At 44.0% G+C, this 23,643-nt stretch overlaps 3 protein-coding genes across 3 annotated transcripts; 1 reads left to right on the plus strand and 2 right to left on the minus strand.

The window, feature by feature from the left end:
• Positions 1 to 300: 300 nt before the first annotated feature.
• LOC103707920 (probable galacturonosyltransferase-like 7) lies at positions 301 to 2,322 on the minus strand. The gene has a single exon (XM_008792634.4). It carries the CDS (start codon positions 1,760 to 1,762, stop codon positions 656 to 658), a length of 1,107 nt encoding a protein of 368 aa, XP_008790856.1. The 5' UTR covers positions 1,763 to 2,322; the 3' UTR covers positions 301 to 655.
• Positions 2,323 to 12,469: 10,147 nt separating this feature from the next.
• On the minus strand, positions 12,470 to 13,216 carry LOC103707921. The gene has a single exon (XM_008792635.4). The coding sequence runs from the start codon at positions 13,158 to 13,160 to the stop codon at positions 12,621 to 12,623; it is 540 nt and encodes a 179-aa protein (XP_008790857.1). The 5' UTR covers positions 13,161 to 13,216; the 3' UTR covers positions 12,470 to 12,620.
• A 6,778-nt stretch (positions 13,217 to 19,994) lies between these two features.
• On the plus strand, positions 19,995 to 21,137 carry LOC103707922 (leucine-rich repeat extensin-like protein 1). Its single transcript, XM_008792637.4, has one exon. It carries the CDS (start codon positions 20,256 to 20,258, stop codon positions 20,778 to 20,780), a length of 525 nt encoding a protein of 174 aa, XP_008790859.1. The 5' UTR covers positions 19,995 to 20,255; the 3' UTR covers positions 20,781 to 21,137.
• Positions 21,138 to 23,643: the final 2,506 nt, after the last annotated feature.

The raw sequence follows: 23,643 nt of genomic DNA on the forward strand, positions 1-23,643 counted from the left end.
GTTCTTGGGCGGTAGTTCACAAGTCTTTTGCTGCAACCAAAGGGCACGGTTCCACAACCCCGATCCCTCTCGCCACGCAGAACCCCACCACCTATTTTCCAAAAAAAAAAAAACTCCACGACTCTTCATTAATTTTAAGCAGACGCGGACGAATCTACCCATCCCCGCCGGCCAATGAAGTCCGGAAACCGGCGGTGCCTCATCCTAGCTCAAAGAAGAACCCCATGGATTTCTAGTTTTCAATACTTTTAAAAGTCGAGCTAGGAGAAGCGATCTGATAACATCATCACGCTGTAAGCAGGAAAGAAACCGGCACCTACCGGTAGGACAGATAAATATTCTTAGAGCAATAAATCGGGAAGGTAAAACAAATTGAATATCTGTTTCTTTTATTTGCGGAAGCGAAGACAATGGAGTAAAATACAAATCGCCTCGCAAAAAAAAAAAAAAAAAAAAAAAAAAGAGAAAAACATAAAACAGGATGGAGACCGGTGAGTGGATGGTGAGGCCACAAAAGCGTAAAAAATAAAAATAAAAGAAAGAGAATATAAAGCAGGGACGAGGCCAAAAAAAAAAGTGGTGGAAGATATGACAAGCCGTAAAGAGGTGGTTCGGGGGGAGGTGGGAAAAAATGGAAGTTACCGGGAGGAGGCGGTCAGGGGGCGGGGCCGTACAAGTCGTAGGGGGCCCAGAGGGCGTCAAGGGGGCATGGCTGGTTCGAGGCAAGCCGGACCCAGGGCTTGCCGCTGCCGCTCCAGTGAAGGAGGCTGACCGGGCCGGGGTGGAGGTCGCGACAGCTGCCCTTGACGTTATCCCCGCCGAGCCCGTGCTGGTTCCACCTGTGTTCGATCGGCGCCACGTGCCCCGCGAAAACCAAGAGGAACGGCGGCAGCGAGCCCAGCTCATAGATTCCGCCGCCCCCACCGACGCCGCCCTTCTGCACCTCCATCCACCGCTCGATCCGCCGCGTGTACCCGAACCTCCGCCATCGGACCAGATCGATGACCATCACCCCCGTATTGAAGTAGCACGGCCGCCGGCCGGCGAACGTCCCGGCGAGTCGCGGGTCCGACCAGAACCGCCCCGTGAAGTACTTGGTGAAGTTGGCGTGGCAGTACTCCGGCGCCCCCACCGTCCGCGACCCCAAGCTCGTCCTCCACAGCTTCGCGATGTCGTCGACCACCACGAGATCGGAATCCAGGTAGATCACCCGCCGCACGCACGGCTCCAGCATGTCGGCGAGGTAGTTCCTCGCGTAGTTGAGCGGCTGCTCTAACGCCTGCCGCACGGAGGTGGAAATCAAGCCCCGGACACGCTCCGGCTCAAAGTAGTAGACCTTGAAGCGGAGCCGAGGGAAGGCGGAGCGGACCAGGGTTTCCAGACTGGTATCGGAGACGAGGAAGTGGAAGAAGACGTTTTCCGGGCAGAGGGCGTGCTGGAGGACGGAGTGAACCGCGGCGATGGAGCCGCGGAGGTACTCCACGTCGAGGGTGATGGCGATATGGACAAAGGTAGGATTGCAGGAGGTGTTGTTGTCTCCGGGGCTGCCGCATTCCTCCGCATTGCGGAATGGCAAGGCCTGGCGGAAGGAGAAGCGGCCCCGGGCGCCGGCGGCGCCGATGCCGGCGGGGAATCGGAGGTAACCATCGAGATGGGAGGATCGGATGGCCTCGGCTGGGGGGAAGGACTGGAGGGATGGGGAAATGACGACCATGACCATGGCAGCGGAGAAGAAGCCGGAGACCCGCATGATCCAGAGCATCTTGCCGCCGCCCCGATACCCGGCCTTCCGCCGCCTCCGCCGCCGCGTCTTGAAATCAAAGAGATCGGCGAAGCGGGAGAAGGCGGAGAGGAGGAGGAGGGCTAGGGTTCCCTTGAGGCCCGCCAGCCTAGGAGAGAGCGGGGGCAAAAGTGGGGGAACCCTCGGGTGGAATCGCCCGATCGCGGGGATTCAGAGCTCGGATCCCTTGGGGGCGAAGAGATCGCCCACAGGGAAAGGTCGGTGGATGAAAAGGAAGCGGGAATAATCCATAAGGAAAAATACAGAAGAAAGATGCGTGGAACCGGAGAGAAGGAAGAGCGGATACCAGAGCCCGGTTCGGTGAATCGACCACCGGTGAGCTTATCTCTCTCTGGTGCCCTTTTCTTCCATCGCTTACGCGCTTTTTCCCCAATCCCCATCCCTCTTGAAGGAAGCGGCAGCAGGAACGGAGATGAGTTAACTTTCACCCTCACCCTTTTTTCCAACCACATGATGAAGCGGCCCCGAATATTTACCAATTGCCAACTATTTTTCGTTTTAAATTATAGTATTCCAGTGCTAATTATAATAATTTATCATAATTGTAATTAATTATTTAATTGTTTCCAACTGCGGTAAAGATTTCGGCAACTTCTAATGCCTCCTTTTTGTCCGCCGAATTAATTGAAAAATCCCCTCGAGCCCATGCGCCAGTGGAGACCCAGCTGGCTCCGTCTCCCCATGACAACGACGAATCACGGCCGTCTATCTCCCTTAAATGGCAAATGTGCCCTCCTGGATCACGATACCCCTTCTCCGGTCCCTCTTTCGCCAAGGGGCAAAATGGTCAATTTGCTAACACGTGAGATTATTGCTAAAACCTGGCGTCTTTTTTTTTGGGATATATTTAAATTAAACGAGAAACAGTCGGTGGTAGCCAGGTAATTCGAATCCGTATTTTTTTGGGTCAACTGACCGGATTATACGAAATGACAGAATTGCCCCCACATTTCACGACGGGAGGTATGACATGCCGAGCCCTCTTTCCGGTGTTCCGCTTCGCTGGAACCAACGGATAGGCTATCAAAAGCGGGCTCCACGCTTTTCGGGCTACACGTGGGGCTTCCTCAGTCTCGCACGGCATATGTGTACGACCCCAGCTCGTCACCCGGAAGCGTCGTGATGGTGTGCACCTTGGCATCCGTCCTGCCTCAAGATGCGTGCACGCCGCAGTATACAGTAAGCCAGCCTGGCATCCACTTCGGGCGGCTTGGCGGGAAAGGACCCCCGCCGTACCCTCTAATTTTAGGCGAATCTTACAATTCCACCTAAGCATTGCACGGTTGGACACCTATACGATTTTAAACCATCGAAATGCTGGTTCCTGCAATTCGGTTTGTAGGGGATCGGATTGCTTGGCTCGCCGAGCTGTCGCGGTTGGGGAGGAAGGAATCGTCGGCAATTCCAAAAGTCCTCGTGACGGGAGCTCGCACGGTTGCCCGTTACGGTCTTATCGATGGAAGATGGATTGCTTCGCCGTTGTATGCCGCGACGGGTTTCTTTTTTCTTCGGGAAAAGGACAGTGACCAGGTCCAACGGATTCGGGAAAAACAGCCGTTGTGGAAATACTTAATTAAAATAGGCAAATCCCGTAATTAAATCCAAGGTAGGTCGATGGGAACCAAAACCTTAATTTTCAGTTGATTATAAAATTATAATTAGTGAGTTTTTAAACCATAAAAATTATGGAGTTACTTTTTATGCTTGAATGTAGATGCTATGAACCAACATTAATTTCATTTAATAAATAATAAAATTAGATTTTTATTTATTTTATTATATTTGAGATAAATTTGGAAGCTAAATGTAATGTTGGCTTTGTATTATCATGGGCGGTACCTCTCGGTAGTATGATCATGCCATGCTTTGGATCTAGAAAGCGATAAATTATGTTCCAAATCTGAAGCGTGACAATTATGAATGGAAATAGATTTTCTTGCCATATTTTTTTATTTATTAATAAATATTTTCTCTCTAATGCGCTCCCCATCTTGCGATCTTATATGCGAAGGTTTTGATAGGGGTACATGAAACAAAAATAGGAATCAAGTTCTACAACTTGCAAAACATTAAAAATGTCATTATGTGAGGTAATACAAGGAATGAAAAGTATACTTTATTTTTAGTTTATGTGCCACTCCTATTTTAAAATTGTTTTACCTTTATAGCTTAGGGGAGAAGGGAGAGGGGAGGCAGGTGAGAAGCCCATCGGACGTGCATGACCCATGTGAATGACTTGGCAAGTCAGCTAACTAGGTCTGACCAATAACGTTTCACTAATAAAATGCCGGACTCTGGGAATAAAATTTTCGGAATGATTGAACAATTGAGACGTGCAAACAAATCCTCTATGATTTAGTCGCCCATAACTTCCAGGTAATATTATATCCAATTGAAATTAAATAAAGACTATAAGCATGTGAATCTTAGTCAAAATAACAACCAAAGTAAGGTCAAAACGTAGAGGACCATTTTCCTTTCTTTTTTATTGGTTCAAGAAGGGTTTTCCTTCATGACACTCAGAGAAGAACAAACCGAAGCACAAGGAGAGGAGGAAAATTAGACATCCATCAAATTTGGTTTTGATATGTTCTTGTTGTGGGGGCTGCCAAGCAATGGCATTCGTATGAGATGGATTGACAAAGGTGCGAGCAATACGGCAACCAGAGATGCTAGAATTATCAATGACATGGTCTTCAATGAAGTCGGCAAACGCGCTGTCGACTGAAAAAAGAAATAGGAGAATTAAATGCATCAAAATGTCTTCAACATTTTGTTCATTGGGATTTTATTGTGTCATAGCTATAATTTGATGGAGCAGTTAGCACAATTATGGCTTTCTTCCGGGACTAACTATGAGATATTATAGGCAAATCATCCAACTCCCAAAGCCTTTTAGAATCATGGCATAAGAAGAAGAAATGATCAATTGACTCCTCTTCTTTGCTGCTAAGAAGACAATTTGGAGAGATAGAAAGACCACGTGACACTAGCAGAAGAAGTTGGCAGGCTGCCCCATAGCAATTTTCACAAGAAGCAAAGTAATGGATGATGAGCTTTGATCTTCCATAGCTAGGCATGATGCCTCCGACACGGTGAACGATACACTTCTTGAACAGAGATTGAGGTTGAGGCCCGGAACCCATTCTCCAAACATAATTTGGTCTGCAATAATCTGAGGGAAGCACTGAATCAACAGTTCAACATTCCAATTGCCATTCTAAGAATCCTTGCAAGCGTGTGTTTAGTCCCACATCGGTTATTCGCTAGAAAGATTTTGGGTACTTATATAGAACTAAAAAACCCCAAAAAAATCTTCCAGCTAGTCTTTTTTGGTGAGATCCTAGGTCGTGAAAACTATCATGCAATAATATAAAGTGGTCCAGAGTTGGATGTACAAATATATAGCATGTGAGACCTAGCCTCATTGGGCAGGTTTGTTGGCCTACCCGGTGCCAAATGAAGGCCCAAAGGCCCCGTCTGGATTTGAAACAGGGTAGTGCCCCAGTAGATCACGGCGGAGGAGGATGAGTCCTCCTCTACCACGGGCTTCACTATAGGCTAGGATAACCTAGCCTCCATTCCTATTTAAGCCATCGTAACCCCCCCAAATCCTAGAATAAGAGGCTCTATTTTAAGATCCGACAAACTCCTATTTTTAAATCCAAAATGCCCTTTTTTTCGGCCTCCTCCACTGTCGGCGCTTGTCGCCAGAGATGAGGACTGGTCCCCTATACCACTCTAGGTTATCATTGGAGCCCCACCATCGGAGATCATGAAGGAAGAGAGCCATTTCTTCCTTTCTTTTCATCGTCGGCCGCCCTGTCACCGTCGTCGGTTGCCCCTTTGTCACCGGACTTCTGGCTGTCGACCACCATGGTTACCTGGCCTTGTCCCTCTTCTTATTCTTCCGATTCCTCTTTCTTCTTATTCATCCTCTCTTTCCTCTTCTCATCTTCTTCCTAATTTTTGTTATTATCTCTCTCTCCTTTCTCTCTCTTCTTCCTCTTTGTCTCTCTTACAAGACCTAGAAATCTCAGTTCAAGCTTTGACTTACTTTGCTTAGATCCAAGTTGACTCCAAGGTGGAGGTCCTGAACCACCCCGATACTCGAGGGTAGGCCGACCCATTACTACGGTCCTTGCCAGATCCTTTTGGAATTAGGTCACAGTTGATCTTCATTGAGTTGCTTAAATCATATCTAATCTTGACCGGTTGAGTTCACCTTGTTTAGATGGACGCATTTTGTCGGGTACCGCCCCCTAATCAACGTTGCCTTTCTTTCACTTTGGTTTGGGCATGAGGCTACATCTCTAATAGGATTCTAACTTTATTTGGCTTCTAAAATAATGATAAAAATTAATTATATTTTAATGATATTAAAATAGATGAATCTGACCCATCTAACTGAAGTAGAATTTTGAAGTGGCATGAGGTAAGTAACCTAACATTTCAAAGCGTATTTTCTAACCGGGACAAAATTACAATTAGTTCATTGTGATTTCTGTTTTATATTTCATTAAATGGGTCAAGCATATTATTACTACATTAATAATTATTTTCAAATATATTATGTATTTTCATACTCATATAAGATGATTTTTGGTAAATATAACTAGATAATTTATAAAAATTATTTTATTTATGTATTCTTGGCACTGCTATGATCTGCCATCTGGCCTGCCAATGTGAATTATTCGTTGGCCCTGTCGACTTCTAATCTGAGAAACTAGTTTTAATACCGAGCTACCGATGATTAGAATAATGGTATCTATTATCTAGCACTTGGTGCACCTTGTATCTACCATCTGACCCATGCCACTTGGTTACATGGCCACAGCTTAATATTGCGTCTATTATCGGCTTATGAAAAATAATTTTTGAAAAAAATATATATGCGTATTATTCAAAATTTGATTTATTTCCAATCAGTATTATGCTATTTGATTGTTTATTTATTTGGCATGCTTAGACCGTACTTTAATGTATTATGTTGCTTGCTAGGTTGGTGTGGCTCATTATTCTTTTTTTTTTTCTATTTTTCAGATCTTGAACAATGATTGCTTAAAACTAAGGATGTTTGCTAAAGATATTTGCGGTTATTTAGAATTTCTAATTTAGTCTTCTGTTTTAGTTTGAACATCTTGTTTGAATTGAATCATAATAATTAGTTAGCAAATTTTGACTTATGTTATTGATTATGAGGAAGACTTAGATATTGATTAAATTAATTTTCAGGAATCAAAGAGTATCATTATTGCTTTGAGATTATAAGATTTGATCAGTAATTTTGTATGCTTGTATGGTCCGTCCTGTAAGTATGCAACATCTGCTACGCTCCATGTTCAGGAAATGGCACATTGGAGAGCCATGGCTGGGAAGCACAATCTATAGTCCCACTACCCGAATCGACCATATAAAACAATCTCTATCTGCTTGCTGGCCATGGTGATTGCTTTCCAGGTTGGAGAAGTGAGACCAATTTCCCAGCCACCACTTCAATCAGTTAAGCACACCAAATTTGCATATCAGAATATCAAGCCCTCAGTGACTCCTAGGTTTACAAACAGAAGACCAAGAAATAGTATGTAACGTCTAGTTATCAAGTTCATGACCCCTTAAAAAATACCGTATGTTGTACCAAAAAAAAAAAAATTCCGTATGACAAGATGAAAGGGTCACTAAAGCGGCAACCTTTGAAAGGAAGCGAATTGGGGTCGAGCAAAGGACAGACTTCACAGGAGTCAGCCGACCAGATAAAGAAGTGACCTCCATTTCCATGCATCCAGCCGAAGGTTGATGCTTTCCTTAATGCACCGCAAGCCAGTCATTTTCAGACGAATCCATGATTTCCTGAATTAGAGACGAAGGAGTTTTAGGGCGAAAAGGTACTACCGATTTGTCCAAGTTCACACGCTGCCCTCACTGAGCACGGTAGGTAGATTTGGCCTTCTTAAATCCTCTGCTGTCCTAAACCGCAAGCAGACATCAGCAAGCGGCAAAATATTGGCAAACGGGCTAGTTCTTGTGATGGCCCGTCCACGAGACCGGCCCGATCAGGCTTTGGCCCAGCCCATATTTCTATCAAACGGAAAAGAACATAAGGGGGAAGAAGAAGACTCCAACTACCATTAGGAGCCGAACTCCCGCGAGCAGCCAAAGGCTTGCCTAGTAATTTTATAAATATTACGATTTATGGATTGAGTGTTTATGTTTAAACGTAGATGCGCTAAACCAATGTTAACTTTGTTATTTGAATAAAATGATGAATTTGGATTTCTATATTTTGTTTGGTAGAAATATGGAAGCTAAATGAAATATTTGGTATCATGTTATCGTGGGTTGTATCCCTCGGTAGCATCGCCGTATTATATTCTGAATTCGTGGCATGACAGCTCTAGTAGGCCTATAGCCATAAGTGACTCCCATGTCCCCACCTCTATGTAATATCTCATAGCAAAGAGTGAATATATAAGGAGATAAAAGGCATCCTCACTGGCAATCTAAAAAACAAACAGTAAGAGACCTACTAACTAACACATCAGAGGAAGGGCAAACCACATGACCTTTAATCTAATAATTATTACGGCTAAAAATGGGGTACTGGAGATTCAGGATATGTCCAATCAACTATATCATAAGCTCTCTTCATATCTAGCTTAATAGCCATCAAATAATTCGAGAAAAAAGTATGATGCAAGGAGCAAAGCATTTCGAGTGCCAAAATCATATTATTGGAGATGTTGCGCCTAGAAAGATAGGCATGCTGCTCCTCGGAAATTAATTTTTGAATAGCTTTCTTAATATAAAGTGTTAAGACGTCCGGCAATCAACTTATATGGATGGTATTGCAAAGGTTAATAAGCTTGTAATGTTGAGATGAACTAGGGCTGCTGCGTTTAGGAAATAGCATGACAATGGTAGCGTTTTAAGCATTTCGTATCTACCCAATTTTTGTTTTTTCTTTTCTTTTTTTTAAAAAAATCCATCATAGCACAACAAATATCAACATGAATAAAATTACAGTGCACTTTGTAGAAACCGGGTGGAAACGCATCATGGCACTTTACCTGAGGCCATGGACATGTGAGCTACAATAATCACATCTGTAATTATCATTGATGAGTGCTAATTAATGATGATCCTTAATGCATAGCGATGCTTTAATTGAAGGCAAGCTTGATGGATCACAAGGAGTTGATTGCACCCATCTACTAATGAAATAATTTCTAAACTGATTCCTGATTAGAAGTTAAAATTCCAGCATGTTACACCCCTCATCACCTTCACGAAGCCATTGTATTCTGATTAATGCTGTGAGAAAGTCTCTTTCTGTGCTTCGGCAATCTCTGGCACTCCCTAATCTTTTGCGTAAGAGATAAAGCTCATTTTGATTTAGTCCTCCATTATCCACTTCCAGCTACAGCATCTGATCAATCTCCCATTCTGAATCTTAGGCTGTGGCTTAATATTTCTGCTTCCCAAGTACATTAGCTTGTGGATTTACCACTCCGATTTTGCATAGGATGATTTGGCATAGCAGATTCTAACCTAGCTTAATTAGGGAAGCCAACTGCGTGCCGAATTCTACCTGACTTTTGGCTAACCAGACCCATCATCATCATGAACCTAAGGACCCAAAAAGTTTTTTTTTTTGTGTGTGTGTGTGTGTGTGTGTGTGTGTGTGTGTGTGTGTGTTGGGTGAAAGGCGAATGAGAATGAGTCCTTTTTTTTTTTTTTAGAGCTAATTGACGTGAACATGTGTGGCTTGTAGATATGGTAACCTGATTGTACTCATTTATTAAATGAATCAGGTTCCAATTTAAAATTGGGACTCATTAGTAACTGGGTTAAGTCAGTTGAGCTGTTTGTAGCCCATTTATGATCCATCTGTGATCACCGTAGACTCAACGCAGCTTGTTTTTTGAGCTGGTTGTGCAAATTGGCAGTATTTTCTTGAAGTAAGACGGGAAAAATTTTACCTGACATTCAAGCGAAGTGTGGACTCGAACCCAGGTTTTTTTGTACCAATTCCAATTGATCTTAGCGGTTGCCTTTCTTGGCTCACCCTCGAAGGTGTATCAAGCGGCCAACTATAATTATTATGTTTAAAGGACATAAAGAAATAAGGTTCTTCTTCAAATATTAGTTCATCTATCATTTTATAATACTTTTATTTGTGGAATAGAGTTGGGAAGCTAGGTTGCTTAGTTGACTGCAAAGGTATTACTTTGTTTTCTTTTGTAATTACAAATGTCATGCATAGGTCTTGTATTTCTCATTCGAAAAAAAAAAATCATGTTAAACATGAAAATAATTAACTAGACATCATCTTTTTAAGTGGTACAATAAATCTGATAAGTTAATCATTTCGAATAGCAGTAATATGACAAAAAAAATATAACCAACAGCCAATCAGATTTCAAAGAAACTAGAGAAGTTCATGCCTACTGGCTTAGGCTGTTCCGTCCTTTTTTTTCCCCACTATAACACTAGGTTGCAAGACAAAATTCAGTTGGTAGCAGAAATCTTCATTTGGTAGAATTTTATGGAAACAATTTTGTAGAACTTCCGAACTTCCTGTGGGTACGTAGGATTTGGTATCACGCAATGGAGCTGTACATAAATAATTTAGGTCAAAGTGTTGACATGAACAAGCCCATATAAACTGTCAACTTTTAGTTCACAGACCATGAAAATGCGAGCAAATGCTTCACCAGGGCATATCACTAGCGCCCAAGCCCTAATCTTGATCTTTGAACAAAGTAACCCTCAAACCATGTTTGGTTGTGGGATGGGAGAAAGTAGGATAACCATCCATGTTTCCTCATATAACCTTCATGATGCTTCTAGTCATGAAACAAATTTGAATGTCATTTGACTAAAGTAGTGTTATTCTCGGCAATCATTTCATAGTAAAAGGAAATGCCGTTTGGTCGGAACAAAATTAAGTTACCGTCAAAAATAAAATGAACTTATCTGGGTTAAAAGTTAGTGTTATTCTCGGTCAGTTACTGTGGGTTTAGACTAGTTTTGGCCGACCTTGATAGGTATTTTGATACTTTCGTAAGCAGGTTCGGGTTTGATGGGCTCTAACTCAGACTAGATTTTTTTTTTTTTTTTGCGCGTAAACGGATATTTCATACATTATGAATATGAATAGATCCAATAGAACCATTAAACAACAAGTCCCGAAGTGCCATGAAAAACTCTCTTTTCGGCCTATAAAATGTCTTCTCCATGGCTTGCCACATATGCAGCCATCCAATCCGCCGCCCCATTAGCCTCTCGCTACACATGTTGAACCTGAAAGGCCAATCCATCTCCAACCACCGTCCAAATATTTTGAAGCAGGAAATGTCTCCCTTCATCACCACATGAATTTTTTTAGATCTAGCTGATTACGGTAGCCGAGTTGCCCTCGCGTTAGGAACCGAGGAAACTCACACTAATTCTGGCAATCAAAGTAAGCCTGGATGGGAAGATGCAAGAGTTGCATTTTGGGATTTAACCAATTTTAATTTGTCCCTTGGTACAACTGCAACGTTACGTAAGACCAGGGGACCCACAGGAAGCTCGTGACACAGGGCCGGAAAGTTACGGCCGGTCCCCTTGGGTGTAAGTGTAACGGCCACGGCGCGGTAAGTATGAATGAAGCCAAACCACGTAGCCGTCACGTGAATCCCCATGCCCCACCAGCCCAGTGTCACATCCCCCCCGTGCTTACGGGCCGGCCGTGGGTAATATCAAAAGGTCCCTTTCGTACTTGCCTAACAACTTCCGTCCTCTTCCATCCTCACGACTCGCCACTTCATCCAATCATCTTCTTGCACGTAAGCACGGGGGTCAATAGAGATGGAAAAGGTCCAGGCAAAAGCCGCACGTCGTCGCCCTAATGCCTCTTCGTTACCGTGAACAGAATTAGTAGCATGACATATGAGTTAGATCGAGGTCAAACTCCGTCCCCGAAAAAATGGAGCTCGCGGTTCTCCGGCGAGACCTCCTTTTCAAAACACCTCGACTCGATACATCCACAAAATATTTAGGGCTCGTTTGGTTCGCGGAAAGTATTTTCCCTCTTAGGAATATGATTCCTGGGAATCAGATTCCTAGGAAGAGGATACCTAGGAAAGTACTTTTGACATGTTTGGTTAACCATGGGAAAGTGACTAATTTCCAAAGTGCTTATGTTTGGTTAACCATCCACTTTCCTAGGAAAGTTATGTATAATTCCTATTATGCCCTTAATAAAAATTAGGTCTTTAATGCCTCTTTAATGCTTCTTTAATGCTGAAGGGTCTTTTTGGGAAAAAATAAAAAAGGAGTGATTCCCACCTCATGGGAAAGTAACTTTCCCATGTTTCTCATGGGAAAGACTTTCCCATGAAATGTGGGAATCATATTCCCATGGAAATACAACTTTTCCATCTCTCTCCTTTGAAAACTCCAACCAAACAAGAGGCATTTTATTACTTTCCCGTTGACCACACTTTCCCCCCTCATTTTCCTGCGAACCAAACGAGCCCTTATGCTTACCTGTATTCCTAAAATACCTTTCTTGTGAAGTAATTAAATTGCCCAGTAAAAGCCCAAAAAAAGAAGATGGTTAATTACGCTTGCCTAAGCATCTACTTCCATTGAATTAGTTACGTAAAGAAAGATAACGGATTCGATCACTTCCGTCGACCAAACACACACGTTATAATTTATAAATCGTCGGCGACATGGTAAATGAAAAGGTTACGACAAAGACAGTCAAAAAAAAAAAAAAAGCTTACTCTTGTTGAGAGGAATTGAAATGTAACGGAAGAACCTCTACCTACCGCCGAACTGCGATCTGGGGGTCCCCTCCGGCGGCGGCGGCGGCGGCGGCGGCAGAGATCAGCGATCCCTGCGCGACCAGCGACTTGTAGATCTCGACGATCATCTTCTCGTCGTACTCCTTAAGCTGCGGCCGCCGGAACCCGGCAGCCGCGTCGCCGCCGTACTCGGTGTACCCGGCGGCGATCGCCCCGGAGGAGGCGAACGACAGCATCATCCGCACGTAGGCGTCGCGGATCCGCGCGAGGAACCGCTTTGGCGACGCCACCCGCGCGAGGAACCTCAGCCTCGGCGGAGCGATGCGGATCCGCCAGAACCGCCGCTTCCTCCCGCCGCCGAGCTCCGCCCGTCTCCGCCGCCTCGTTCCTCCGCCGCTGCCGTCCAGCCTCTGGTACGCCCTCCGCTTCCAGTACCCCTTCAACCCCCCCTTGTACGCCTCCATCTCGCTCGCCTCGCCCTTATCCGCTCGATCTCCGATATTTGCCGCGATGGAGGTTCGACCTGGGGATGGATGACAGGAGAGAAAACGACGGGGCATTTATTGGGGATGGGGGATCCTCTCACCTACATTTGATCGCGGGTTCGTTTAATGGGGCGGCGGTCAGCTCACCGTCAGATTAAAACCGCTGATCTCGTTGCTGGGATGGGGAGCGGGATCGATGGGGTTCGCCGGTTCGGGTCGTATCTTTCACCCGAAGGAACGATTCACCCCCTTTCGCGACCTCAACCATTGGATCGCGCAATAGCTGCCTCCAGATCTGTGCAAACGGACGGAATGAAGAGTTGGAATGTCTAGAGCGAGAGCATTGTGCACCAGCCCATATGCGCATGCATGATGATGCCTGCAAACGTGCATGCATGGCAATTTACAGACATGCCGTCTAATAAATCAAGGTGGTTCGACGGAAGAAACAGATAATGTAGCACATAACTTTCATGGGGCACCAAAGATGCATGCATGTCCATGATGGAATTGGAGGATGCCAGAATTTTTGACAACATGGACATGCACTTCAGAATATAATCTCGGCCTAGCTTAAGGCCTGTGTGGTTTGCATTACAAAGACTGAAGAATGAAGTTATCATTCATGGAGGAGAATTTTTTTTCTATTCTTCTCAACATGATGCTCTATGCCCCGCATGGGGACCAATCAACAAAGTTGGGCTGGGCTGAAATCTAAACTCTGTGCCCATGGTTTATTTTTTCGGTTTATTCGTCACCTGCACTCACCACAAATTTCCCATGGTTCAGTTTGTCATAGACTTGCATGGGATCCCAGTCTTCAGGCCTGGGCTTTTTCTCCACAGTGTTGCTTTTAAGCTAGAATCTTTTTGTTAAAAAAAAAACTCAAAACTAGGGTGATCGGGCCCACAGACAACCAACCAAGGCATAAAAGGCCCAACTTGGTGCCAAAATAATACTGAGATGACATTTGGCAAACATATGTATAATTGGATCAGTTTAGGACCACAAACACAATAGCACACTCAGTTTGGACCGCTGTACTTGTCATTTATACTAATTCTGTACATAGTTAATCTCATTTATAATGATTTGGATTCTTGAGTTATGTTTTTGGTAGGTTTAAGCCTACATACACACACGTACATTTACGAATTGGCATCACTTGACCTAAAGCTCTAAAAATTAGAGTCTAAACTAACCATGGCTAGTCTTAGGCGAATGTGGCCAATTAATAACCCTATGAATCAAATTGAGCAAGTTCCATAAGTTGATGATATGTAAAGTCATAACAATGAACTGAGCATGCATAGAATCTCTAGAAGGTCAGTGCATTTTATATGTCTCATGATCCTATCATTGTCATGTAATCTTGAGACATCAGTGGTTGGATTCCTCGTATTTATACATTCGACATTCCCATTCCATATGGATCACACTGTGGTCCTTCTGGTCACTGTAGTAGTTTCACTAGTTCTTCTAGATATAGACATTATGACCTTTAAAATTAGCTAGGAGCATCTAAATTAGGTGCATGCATTCCTCTCTATGCTTTTTATTAAATGTTGTGAGGACATTGCCATAGTCAAGCAATAAGCTGTAAGCATTGATGGGGGGATCGTCCTGCTCACTACAGTAGGTTCACTCGATTTTGGCCGAATAGACCTCAGCACCGATTGAGCTGGGCCTCGGCTCCGCTAAGAATCAATTCGAGCTCCGACTTCGTCAAGAGCTCAGCCGACCTCAGACAGGCCCACTGCTACAACCTGCGTCAACCTTCTCTGATGCTCATAGCAAGGCATCCATAGACAACGCTCTCCATAGACAACGTGCCCAGGGCGCTCCTATACTCACCAATGCACCCTGACCGAACTCGGGGTGCCTTATCCAATGATGTGCCCCGACCCCCGAGCTAGGGGTACTTTACCGAGCAAATCTCGGAATCAGGAACGCTAAGCTAACCTCAGTGCCTGTCAAGCCGAACTCACCAAGTATATGATACGATCGCTCAACGAGCTCGGCCTCGCTCATGGCCACATCTACGAGTTTGCCCGCACCTGCCTACGTGGTCGTATATTGCAACGCCTCCGCGCCGTGCTTTGCTTGCTGGCCAACGACAGCCAAGGACAACACCATGTTACCCCAGCCATATCCTGCTATAACTGTCAATACTCTATCGCTCATAAGATTGGACTGCACCGTGCGCCTCAAGTAATTTCTAGCTACGCGCCATTTGGGTTAAAGTCATCCCCTCTCATGATGAAACAGATAATGTAGCATATAACTTTCATGGGGCGCCAAAGATGCATGCATGTCCATGGTGGAATTGGACGATGCCAAAATTTTTGACAACATGGACATGCACTTCAGAATATAATCTCGACCTAGCTCAAGGCCTGTGTGGTTTGCATTACAAAGACTGAAGAATGAAGTTATCAATCACGTAGGAGAATTTTTCTCTATTCTTCTCAACATGATGCTCTATGCCCTATTGCCCTGCATGGGGACCAATCAACAAAGTTGGGCTGGGCTGAAATCTAAACTCTATGCCCATGGTTTATTTTTTCGGTTTATTCGTCACCTGCACTCACCACAAATTTCGCATGGTTCAGTTTGTCATAGACTTGCATGGGATCCCAGTCTTCAGGCCTGGGTCTCCACAATGTTGCTTTTACGCTAGAATCTTTCTGTTAAAAAAAAAAAACTCCAAACTAGGGTGATCGGGCCCACAGACAACCTACCATGGCATAAAAGGCCCAACTTGGTGCCAAAATCATACTGAGATGACATTTGGCAAACATACGTATAATTGGATCAGTTTAGGACCACAAACACAATAGCACACTCAGTTTGGACCACTGTACTTGTCATTTATACTAATTCTGTACACAGTTAATCTCATTTATAACGATTCGGATTCTTGAGTTATGTTTTTGGTAGGTTTAAGCCTACATACACAGACGTACATTTAGGAATTGGCATCACTTGACCTAAAGCCCTAAAAATTAGAGTCCAAACTAAGTTTCAATTAATAACTAAAGCCCTAAAAATTGATAACCCCATGAATCAAATTGAGCAAGTTCCATAAGTTGATGATATGTAAAGTCATAACAATGAACTGAGCATGCATAGAATCTCTAGAAGGTCAGTGCATTTTATATGTCCCATGATCCTATCATTGTCATGTAATCTTGAGACATCAGTGGCTGGATTCCTCGTATTTATACATTCAACATTCCCATTCCACATGGATCTTACTGTGGTCCTTCTGGTCACTGTAGTAGTTTCACTGGTTCTTCTAGATATAGACATTATGACCTTTAAAATTAGCTAGGAGCATCTAAATTAGTTGCATGAATTCCTCTCTATGCTTTTAATTAAATGTTGTGAGGACATTGCCATAGTCAAGCAATAAGCTGTTAGTATTATAGGATATGTGTGCATACAAGAATAGATGTCATAGACCCGAACTTGAGCCACACTACTACGGAAGGATGTGATGTAGCGTGCCACCGTCTGCTTTTGCTAATGGTTGTGAATAAAGCTCTATAGTGACATTACTTCCAATCTCTATAGAGTTGGTAATGAGGCTCTTTATTGCATTAGTTGCCATTTCCATATAGCTAAATCCTCTCCGACATTAATAATCCATCCCACCTTTTTTGTTAGATAAAAAGCTGCAAGAGAGGTGCCTATTTGAAAATCCGATATGTTTATCAAATTAGCACAATAATAAACTAAGGCCCAAAGAATAGAGCTCTGGCATGCATCCCAAGAGTCTCGCTGTTGTTTGATTTAACTTATGGGCTTGGGGCCCAGCCCAATGCCCTAGTTGCTGAACATGCCCGGTAGCCCATTCATCCTAGTAAACAATTCTTTTGGAAAAAAATTGCTAGGCTTTCTAATTTCAATATATGTATATATATAAAAAAGAAAATGGCCAATGGAGTTCAAGTCCATTCTTTTCTTTTTTTTATTGTGGGCTTCCACTATCTTGTTCAATCACTCGCCTGACCCACCAAAACAAAGTATGATTTGAACGAGACACAAGGTTGAGACTCGAGAGCATCCAAAATCTGGACTGCAGCAGGCCATTACCAACCTTGCCTAGTTTCAAGTCCAGTTCATTTGGTTTCCATCAGTTCAGGTCGGAAGACAAGGTTTTAGGTTTCCATCAGATCTCTTCAGTGGTGGTGAGTCCCATCACGCAATTTAAACATTCAGTGATCGGCGTTGCTCATTTAGTATTCGCTTGAAGGACTTTCTCTCCGTATCATTCATTTAGCTCTCAAGCCCTCCAAGTTATTCTTGGCCGATCATAACTGAAGAAGAATATTGGCATGGAGAAGCGACTATTAAAATTGGAAGGAGTAATTTCCAACTACTTGCTACTGAGAGTTTTTTGTCTAAAAATATTCATAAAATATTTATAAAAAAAGTCCAAGGGCTTTCGCATGCCATTGGGTCTGGTCGGGTCTAGGGTGGTTGGATCTAAATTTTGATCTCAGCTTTACAAAGCAAGTAATCGGGTCAGACCGAGTCTAGGTACGAATGGAACTATAAATTCTACTGGGATCCAGATTCAGATATCCAAGGGGTCGCGTATAAACTGCTCTATTAATCTTGCAGATCTCACTTGTGTGAGGGATTTTGCATGGATTGGGTCGTTAAAATTAACTCAAAATTGTGTAATCCCATGCCAACTACTGTTCGTACAACCTTGTCCCTACTTTTTAGATGATCCGTGAAAATTCTGTCTATGTAGTGTCTTTTTTTCTTATTCTTTAAGAAAATATATGTATGTAGTGGCATTATGTGGATTCTCGCTTGCAGATCTCGCAAGGATTCGCAGCTGACTCAATTTGTATCGATACATGGATCAGGAGATACTGGCTTAATACATGAGAGCTGTCCATCCATTTAGAGGATGCTCAAGGCTTTTGGCTATCTAGAACCCTCGACAAAAAAATTTACCCTATATCACGTACACTATATAGCCATTGCATCTCATTCGTCAAACGCTCATCTTGGTGGCTTGCACAGCCATTTAATGCATCCCACTTAGAATATAATTTCCAACCTGACAGCCATGCACTGTGGACGCACGTCCATCGTGGCTTCGCGGGCTACTCTATGCGCTGTTTCCACAACTTCTTTCAGGGTTTGTCTTGTAGCTTCATGAGTTGTTGTTTGCTTGGAGTAGTCTCGCCATCAATGATATTTGGCTTGCCGTAGAAAAAATTGGTGGGACAGCGTGCTATGTAGTTACGTACACATAACGTAACTTCCAATAAAAAAAGGGTTGCTCACGGTGGACCATGGCTTCACGGCAGAGATTCACCAATTTGTTCATTGCCCTAGCATTGCTCTTCTACAGGACTGCACCCCCATCTCTCTCTCTCTCTCTCTCTCTCTCTCTCTCTCTCTCTCCCCCCATGTCATGTTGTGGATGCGTTGCTTGCAAGCATCGCACAATGCTGCCCAGCCCAAAAGTAGGCACAGCTTCTCAATAAAGGTCACCGCAACGGGGGAAAAGGTTCCAAAAGCTTCGAATGAGGGAGAGACATAAAGCCAAAATCTTTCCTTTGACGTCAATTAAGTAATTCAACAGCCAAACGATGATAAACACTTATTGTTGTGGTTCAAATCTGGCCCCAAGATGACAACACCGGGAAAGTCGAAGGAGCTGCCGGAGTGTGGAGAAAAAGGACGAGAGCCACTTCCCACGCGGCGGAGTACCTACACAAAGTCTTACCGGTATTTCCGATGAGGGTCCTCTGACGATCAAGTTAGGGTGGTATTCAGTTGGTCCAGCCCAAAAGTCTCTTAGGTGTTACCTGACGGGGCTATTTATAGTCCCGATAGGGATGTTTAGATAGTGAAGGTATAGCCTGCAGCCAGAGCTTACTTGTGGCACGTGATGCAGTTCATTCTTGGCGACGGTAAGGCGTTGACAGTCGTAGTAGGATATGACCGGAGTAGCATGCGTTGTCCTTGACTGTCGTAGGCCAGCAGGCTAAGCATAGCGTGTTGGCGTCGCAATGTACGGCCACGTAGGAGGGCGGGGGCATGCACATGGGTACGGCCGTTGACTAGGCCATGCCCATTGAGAAGTGACATCATACATTTGGCGAGGTCGGCTTGATGGGTACCGAGGTGTGCTCGGCAGAGCGCTTCGAGCTTAAGAGTCGGGGCATATTGTTGGAAAGGGCGAGTCGACGAATACAGGAGGCACTCTGAGCTTGGCCGGGGCGAGTTGGCAAATACATGAGGCGCTCCGAGCTTGACCAGGGCGAGTCGGCGAATACAGGAGGCACTTCAAGGTCAAAGAGGCTTTTGGGGCGTACCGAGGGTTACTATGGGCTGCAGTAGCGGAGAAATTCGGCTGAGGTCAACTATGCTTTAGGTAGAATATGGGCTCGGATTGGCTCTTGGCAGGGGCCAATATTCAGCCCGGTCGGTGCTGAGGGCCCATTTAGCCGAAATTGAGCGGTTCGTTTGTTGTGAGTAGAACGATCCGTTTTGCCCCTCATCAGTTCCTACCAAAAGAAATCAGTTCCACATCCAAGCCATTTCTTCCATCTCACCGTCCCTGCTACGAACCCTTTCATACTTTTTTCCCTCTTCCTGAAGCCCAAGTTTGGGAAGGCCCACCCACTCACATGCAGCGCAGCCTTGGATTCCCCATCCATTTCCACCCACATCTCTCCGCTGCCCAATTCCTCTCTCCTCCAACCCACCAAATCCCAGCCACACGTCCCTTAGCCCCTCCTCTGATCACATCCATCCATTCACATGCTCCGCCATAAAATAACACCCCTCCGTTGCGGCACATGCTCCTATCTCTTCGATGGTTCGACCCCGCGGACGCCAAGCCGCCGACTTCTGCTTTTTCCCCCTTCTCCCCGCCCGACAGACGTAGACGGAATCTAAAAGACCGTTCACACGTGCGAGTTGCGTCCTCTCTACGCCGACGCTCCTCCTTCCGCCACGTCACCTATCTCCGTTGTAACGTGGGAGCGTGGGTAAAAGCTAAAGCCGTCGGATTAAAAATTTTCCAACCCTTCTTATATCTGATGGCCACGGGGTGCCGTCGCCACTCTCCATCACTCTCTTCTCTCTATCTCGTAAGGGGAGGAGAAAAGGACGCGAGTGCCGCAACTCTCGTTGATGGCGAAACGCCTCGCCGCCCCGTTTTCGTCGTTTCATCTCGCCTTACTGTTACTTCTGGCCGCCTCATCGCCCCCGATCGCGGCGGCGAAGGCCCGGATGAAAGACGACGTCTCGTGCTCAATGTGCTCCTCGTGCGACAACCCATGCCAGCCCGCCGACTCCCCTCCGCCGCCGCCCCCATCCTCCTCGGCCGAGTGCCCGCCGCCGCCGTCATCATCGGGCGGGATCTTCTACTACTCCCCTCCGCCGCCGTCATCCTCGGGCGGGATCCCCTACTACTCCCCTCCGCCGCCCTACGTCTACTCCTCTCCGCCTCCTCCGTCTAGCGGCGGTGGAGGCTCGTACTACCACCCTCCGCCGTCCAACAGATACTACCCGGCGCCGCCGCCCCCGAACCCCTTCTCGCCCTATGTCCCGTTCTACTATTATAGCCCTCCCCCTCCCTCGAAGTCCTACTCGGGGTCTCTTAGCTTGAAGCCTCTTTCCTCCATTCCCCTCCTCCTCCTCCTCCTCTTCTTGTGAGCTCTTTGATCGTAGGTCCGGGATCAACAAGACGGAGGACTGGGGAATTTCCGGAGGATTCCCAAAATGGGCTCCTGGGCGTTCCCAAAATGCCCCTCTCTGCTCCCACAAGCGGCGGCGGTGGCGGCACCACGAAGTCTCAACTCCTCTCTCCCGATCTCCGTTTGTAGCCCTCCATTTCCGTTAATTTTTACTTTTATGTAATTTTTGTGATATTATGTTGAATTTTATTGTAATGGAAGGTATAGGAAAAAAAAAGAGGGGGAGGGGGAGGGGGAAATAATGCAGGAATTTGTTGATGGTGAGAGTAATTATTAGTGTTCGTAAATAATGTAATGTTTTCTCAGTTTCTCTGATGTTCGGTTGTCTACCTTATTGATGATGCCGGTTTGGTGTGCCGATGGCACGTCTTATGTTTAAATGGATGCTTCTACCGAAAGCGAACGGTTTCATTACTTATTTACCTTTCTCTCCCTTCTCGCTTTTTGTTTCGTGGTGAGGGAGGGACAGACTCGGATGGCTCGCGGCAGGGGCGGTGCAGCGGAAGCGGAGACGGGGATCGGTGGAACGGAATAATGAGAAAAGGATGGTTGTTGGTGGGCTTCACATGGAACGTTAGTGGATGAGGATGTCTCCATGCGAGGGTGACGTGGAGTAATGTCGGCAATCGTCAGGTGTCATTGCTATTAGTTTTGAGAACAAAAATCATATGAGGTTGGCATCATAGGAGGAAAGATAAAATCCAAAAATTCTTTACTAATAAACTCCATCAGTCTTCTAATTTAACAAACAAAAAAAATAGTGGCCATCGATATCTTTTTTCTTCCTCATCAAGCTTCTCCTTCTATGCTCTTCTTCATCAAGCCATCTTTTTCATCCGTAATGTTTTTCCCTTCTCCTTTCGATTCACTTTTTTCCTTCCTTCTAGAAATTGTATATCGATTTACCTAAAGGTGTATACTGGAACGTTTCATGACTATTTGGCTAAATGTGAATCACTTGACCATGCAATTTGTACTAGTGAATATCATGTTTTGAAAACTATGTATTAATTTAACTAAAGATATGTATTAGGTTGCTACTATGCGCACAACAAAAAAGCTTGTAGTATGTATCAGAAAGCCGACAAGTATATATCATTTGGTCATGTAGCGTGATTAGTGAGCATTATATCCTGTAAACTATGTATTGATTTATCTAGAAGTGTATATTGGGATATTGGATGACTATATTACTATATGTGTATCAATTAGACAAATGCTATATACTCGTGAAATATAATATTCTGAATACTATATATCAATTCGCTGTAACGTATGTATTAGGTTGCTACTAGGTGTGTATCAAAAAAACTTACAATATGTATTAAGAAGTCGATAAGTATTTATCGCTTAATGAGAAAGAAAGAGGATGCGACGGTAAAGAGGATGCGATGGTCTTTCTTTGCACGCAGTCTCTACTGGCACGTAATTTTTTTTTATTTTTTTGAAGTTATGGAATTAACGGACTCTATTAATAGGAGAAGTTCTATTTCTATTTGATTACTGGGTTTCTCATTAAGATGGTCATAAGAAGAAATGAGGCAAAAAAGAAAAAGTCCCACCCTATACAAAATTAACAACTATAGTTAGCTTTGTTATGAATAGTGTTAGGCATGTATTATGTGCTAGAGAAAGCATGAACAATTACAATTCTCATATTTAATATAAAAATATATAATTAAATGAATATAGTGTTCTTAGCTGTTACATTTTCTTGCTCATCATAAAAAACTAAAGATTAGTTAAAGATGGGAGTTTATAAGGTTGAAGGGAGGAGAGATGCATGTGTGGGAGCCCATTACTTGCTAATGATCAACCACCCTTCATCTGTGGTTTGCCATTAGATGATAATTGTTGGCCTCGGAGTACTACTTGCGATAAAGAGGATCATACTTTATAATCTTAAGTAAAACATACTATGATCCAGTCATTGTAGCAGTCATTGCAGCTGTCCACCTGTGAGCAAAATCTGAATTTAAATCTTTACATGTTTTTTTTCTCAACGTGTAATTCTAATAGATGGATGGTGCTCTCATTTTCATTCTTAAAAAGAGAAAGAAAAGATGTTTCCCCATTGCAATTGACCCCCAACATTTCACTATCATTTTTTAATAAATTGTATAAATTAATGCTTTATGATATGACAATTTAAACTCCATACTTTATTCAGAGCTGGCCATCTCACACAATCATAGGCTGTGCACCCTTTAGCGAACATGGAACACATTTATAATTCAAGCATAATATAGGGTATGTATTTACTAGTAAATGCGAAAGATACTAAAGAATACGAAGGCACTTGCTAGTAAATGAGAAAGATAGCAAGGATACTAATATTCCGGAGGACCTCGCAAAACATTAGGCTATGACTTTGACATAGATTATAGATGAATGAAAGAGTTTGGAGTGCTTGAAGATGTTGTGCAGAATGCGATCCAATTGTTGACGTCGCAAAAGAAGAACAGCCATTTTTTTTCATGCAAAACAAACAACCCAAATCCTTCAATTCATCTGCTCCCTAAACCATTAGCCATTCTGGCCTTGGGCAAAGAACCAGGTTAAAGAACTTGCACAAACACAAACTTCAGGGACTCTAACCTAGGGTTATTTGGACACTGATAATATATAAAGTATCAGAGAACAATTTGATTGCCCATTGGTACAATCTTCCATGACCATGAAGATAACTTTGTACCGACAACAGCAGCAATAATCAAATAACTGATAACAACTTACTATGGAACCGAAGAGGTTCTCGATGTCACCAACGAAACCATATGCCAAACCAACACAATTGCTAAAAGAGAAATCGGACTTACAAA

This window comes from Phoenix dactylifera, chromosome 13 (assembly GCF_009389715.1).
Source record: "Phoenix dactylifera cultivar Barhee BC4 chromosome 13, palm_55x_up_171113_PBpolish2nd_filt_p, whole genome shotgun sequence".
NCBI lineage: Eukaryota > Viridiplantae > Streptophyta > Magnoliopsida > Arecales > Arecaceae > Phoenix > Phoenix dactylifera.

Excerpts from the sequence above, each read along its gene's own strand:
- LOC103707922 (XM_008792637.4), top strand. The coding sequence starts at position 20,256 with ATGGCGAAACGCCTCGCCGCCCCGTTTTCGTCGTTTCATCTCGCCTTA.
- LOC103707920 (XM_008792634.4), bottom strand. The coding sequence starts at position 1,762 with ATGCTCTGGATCATGCGGGTCTCCGGCTTCTTCTCCGCTGCCATGGTC.
- LOC103707921 (XM_008792635.4), bottom strand. The coding sequence starts at position 13,160 with ATGCCCCGTCGTTTTCTCTCCTGTCATCCATCCCCAGGTCGAACCTCC.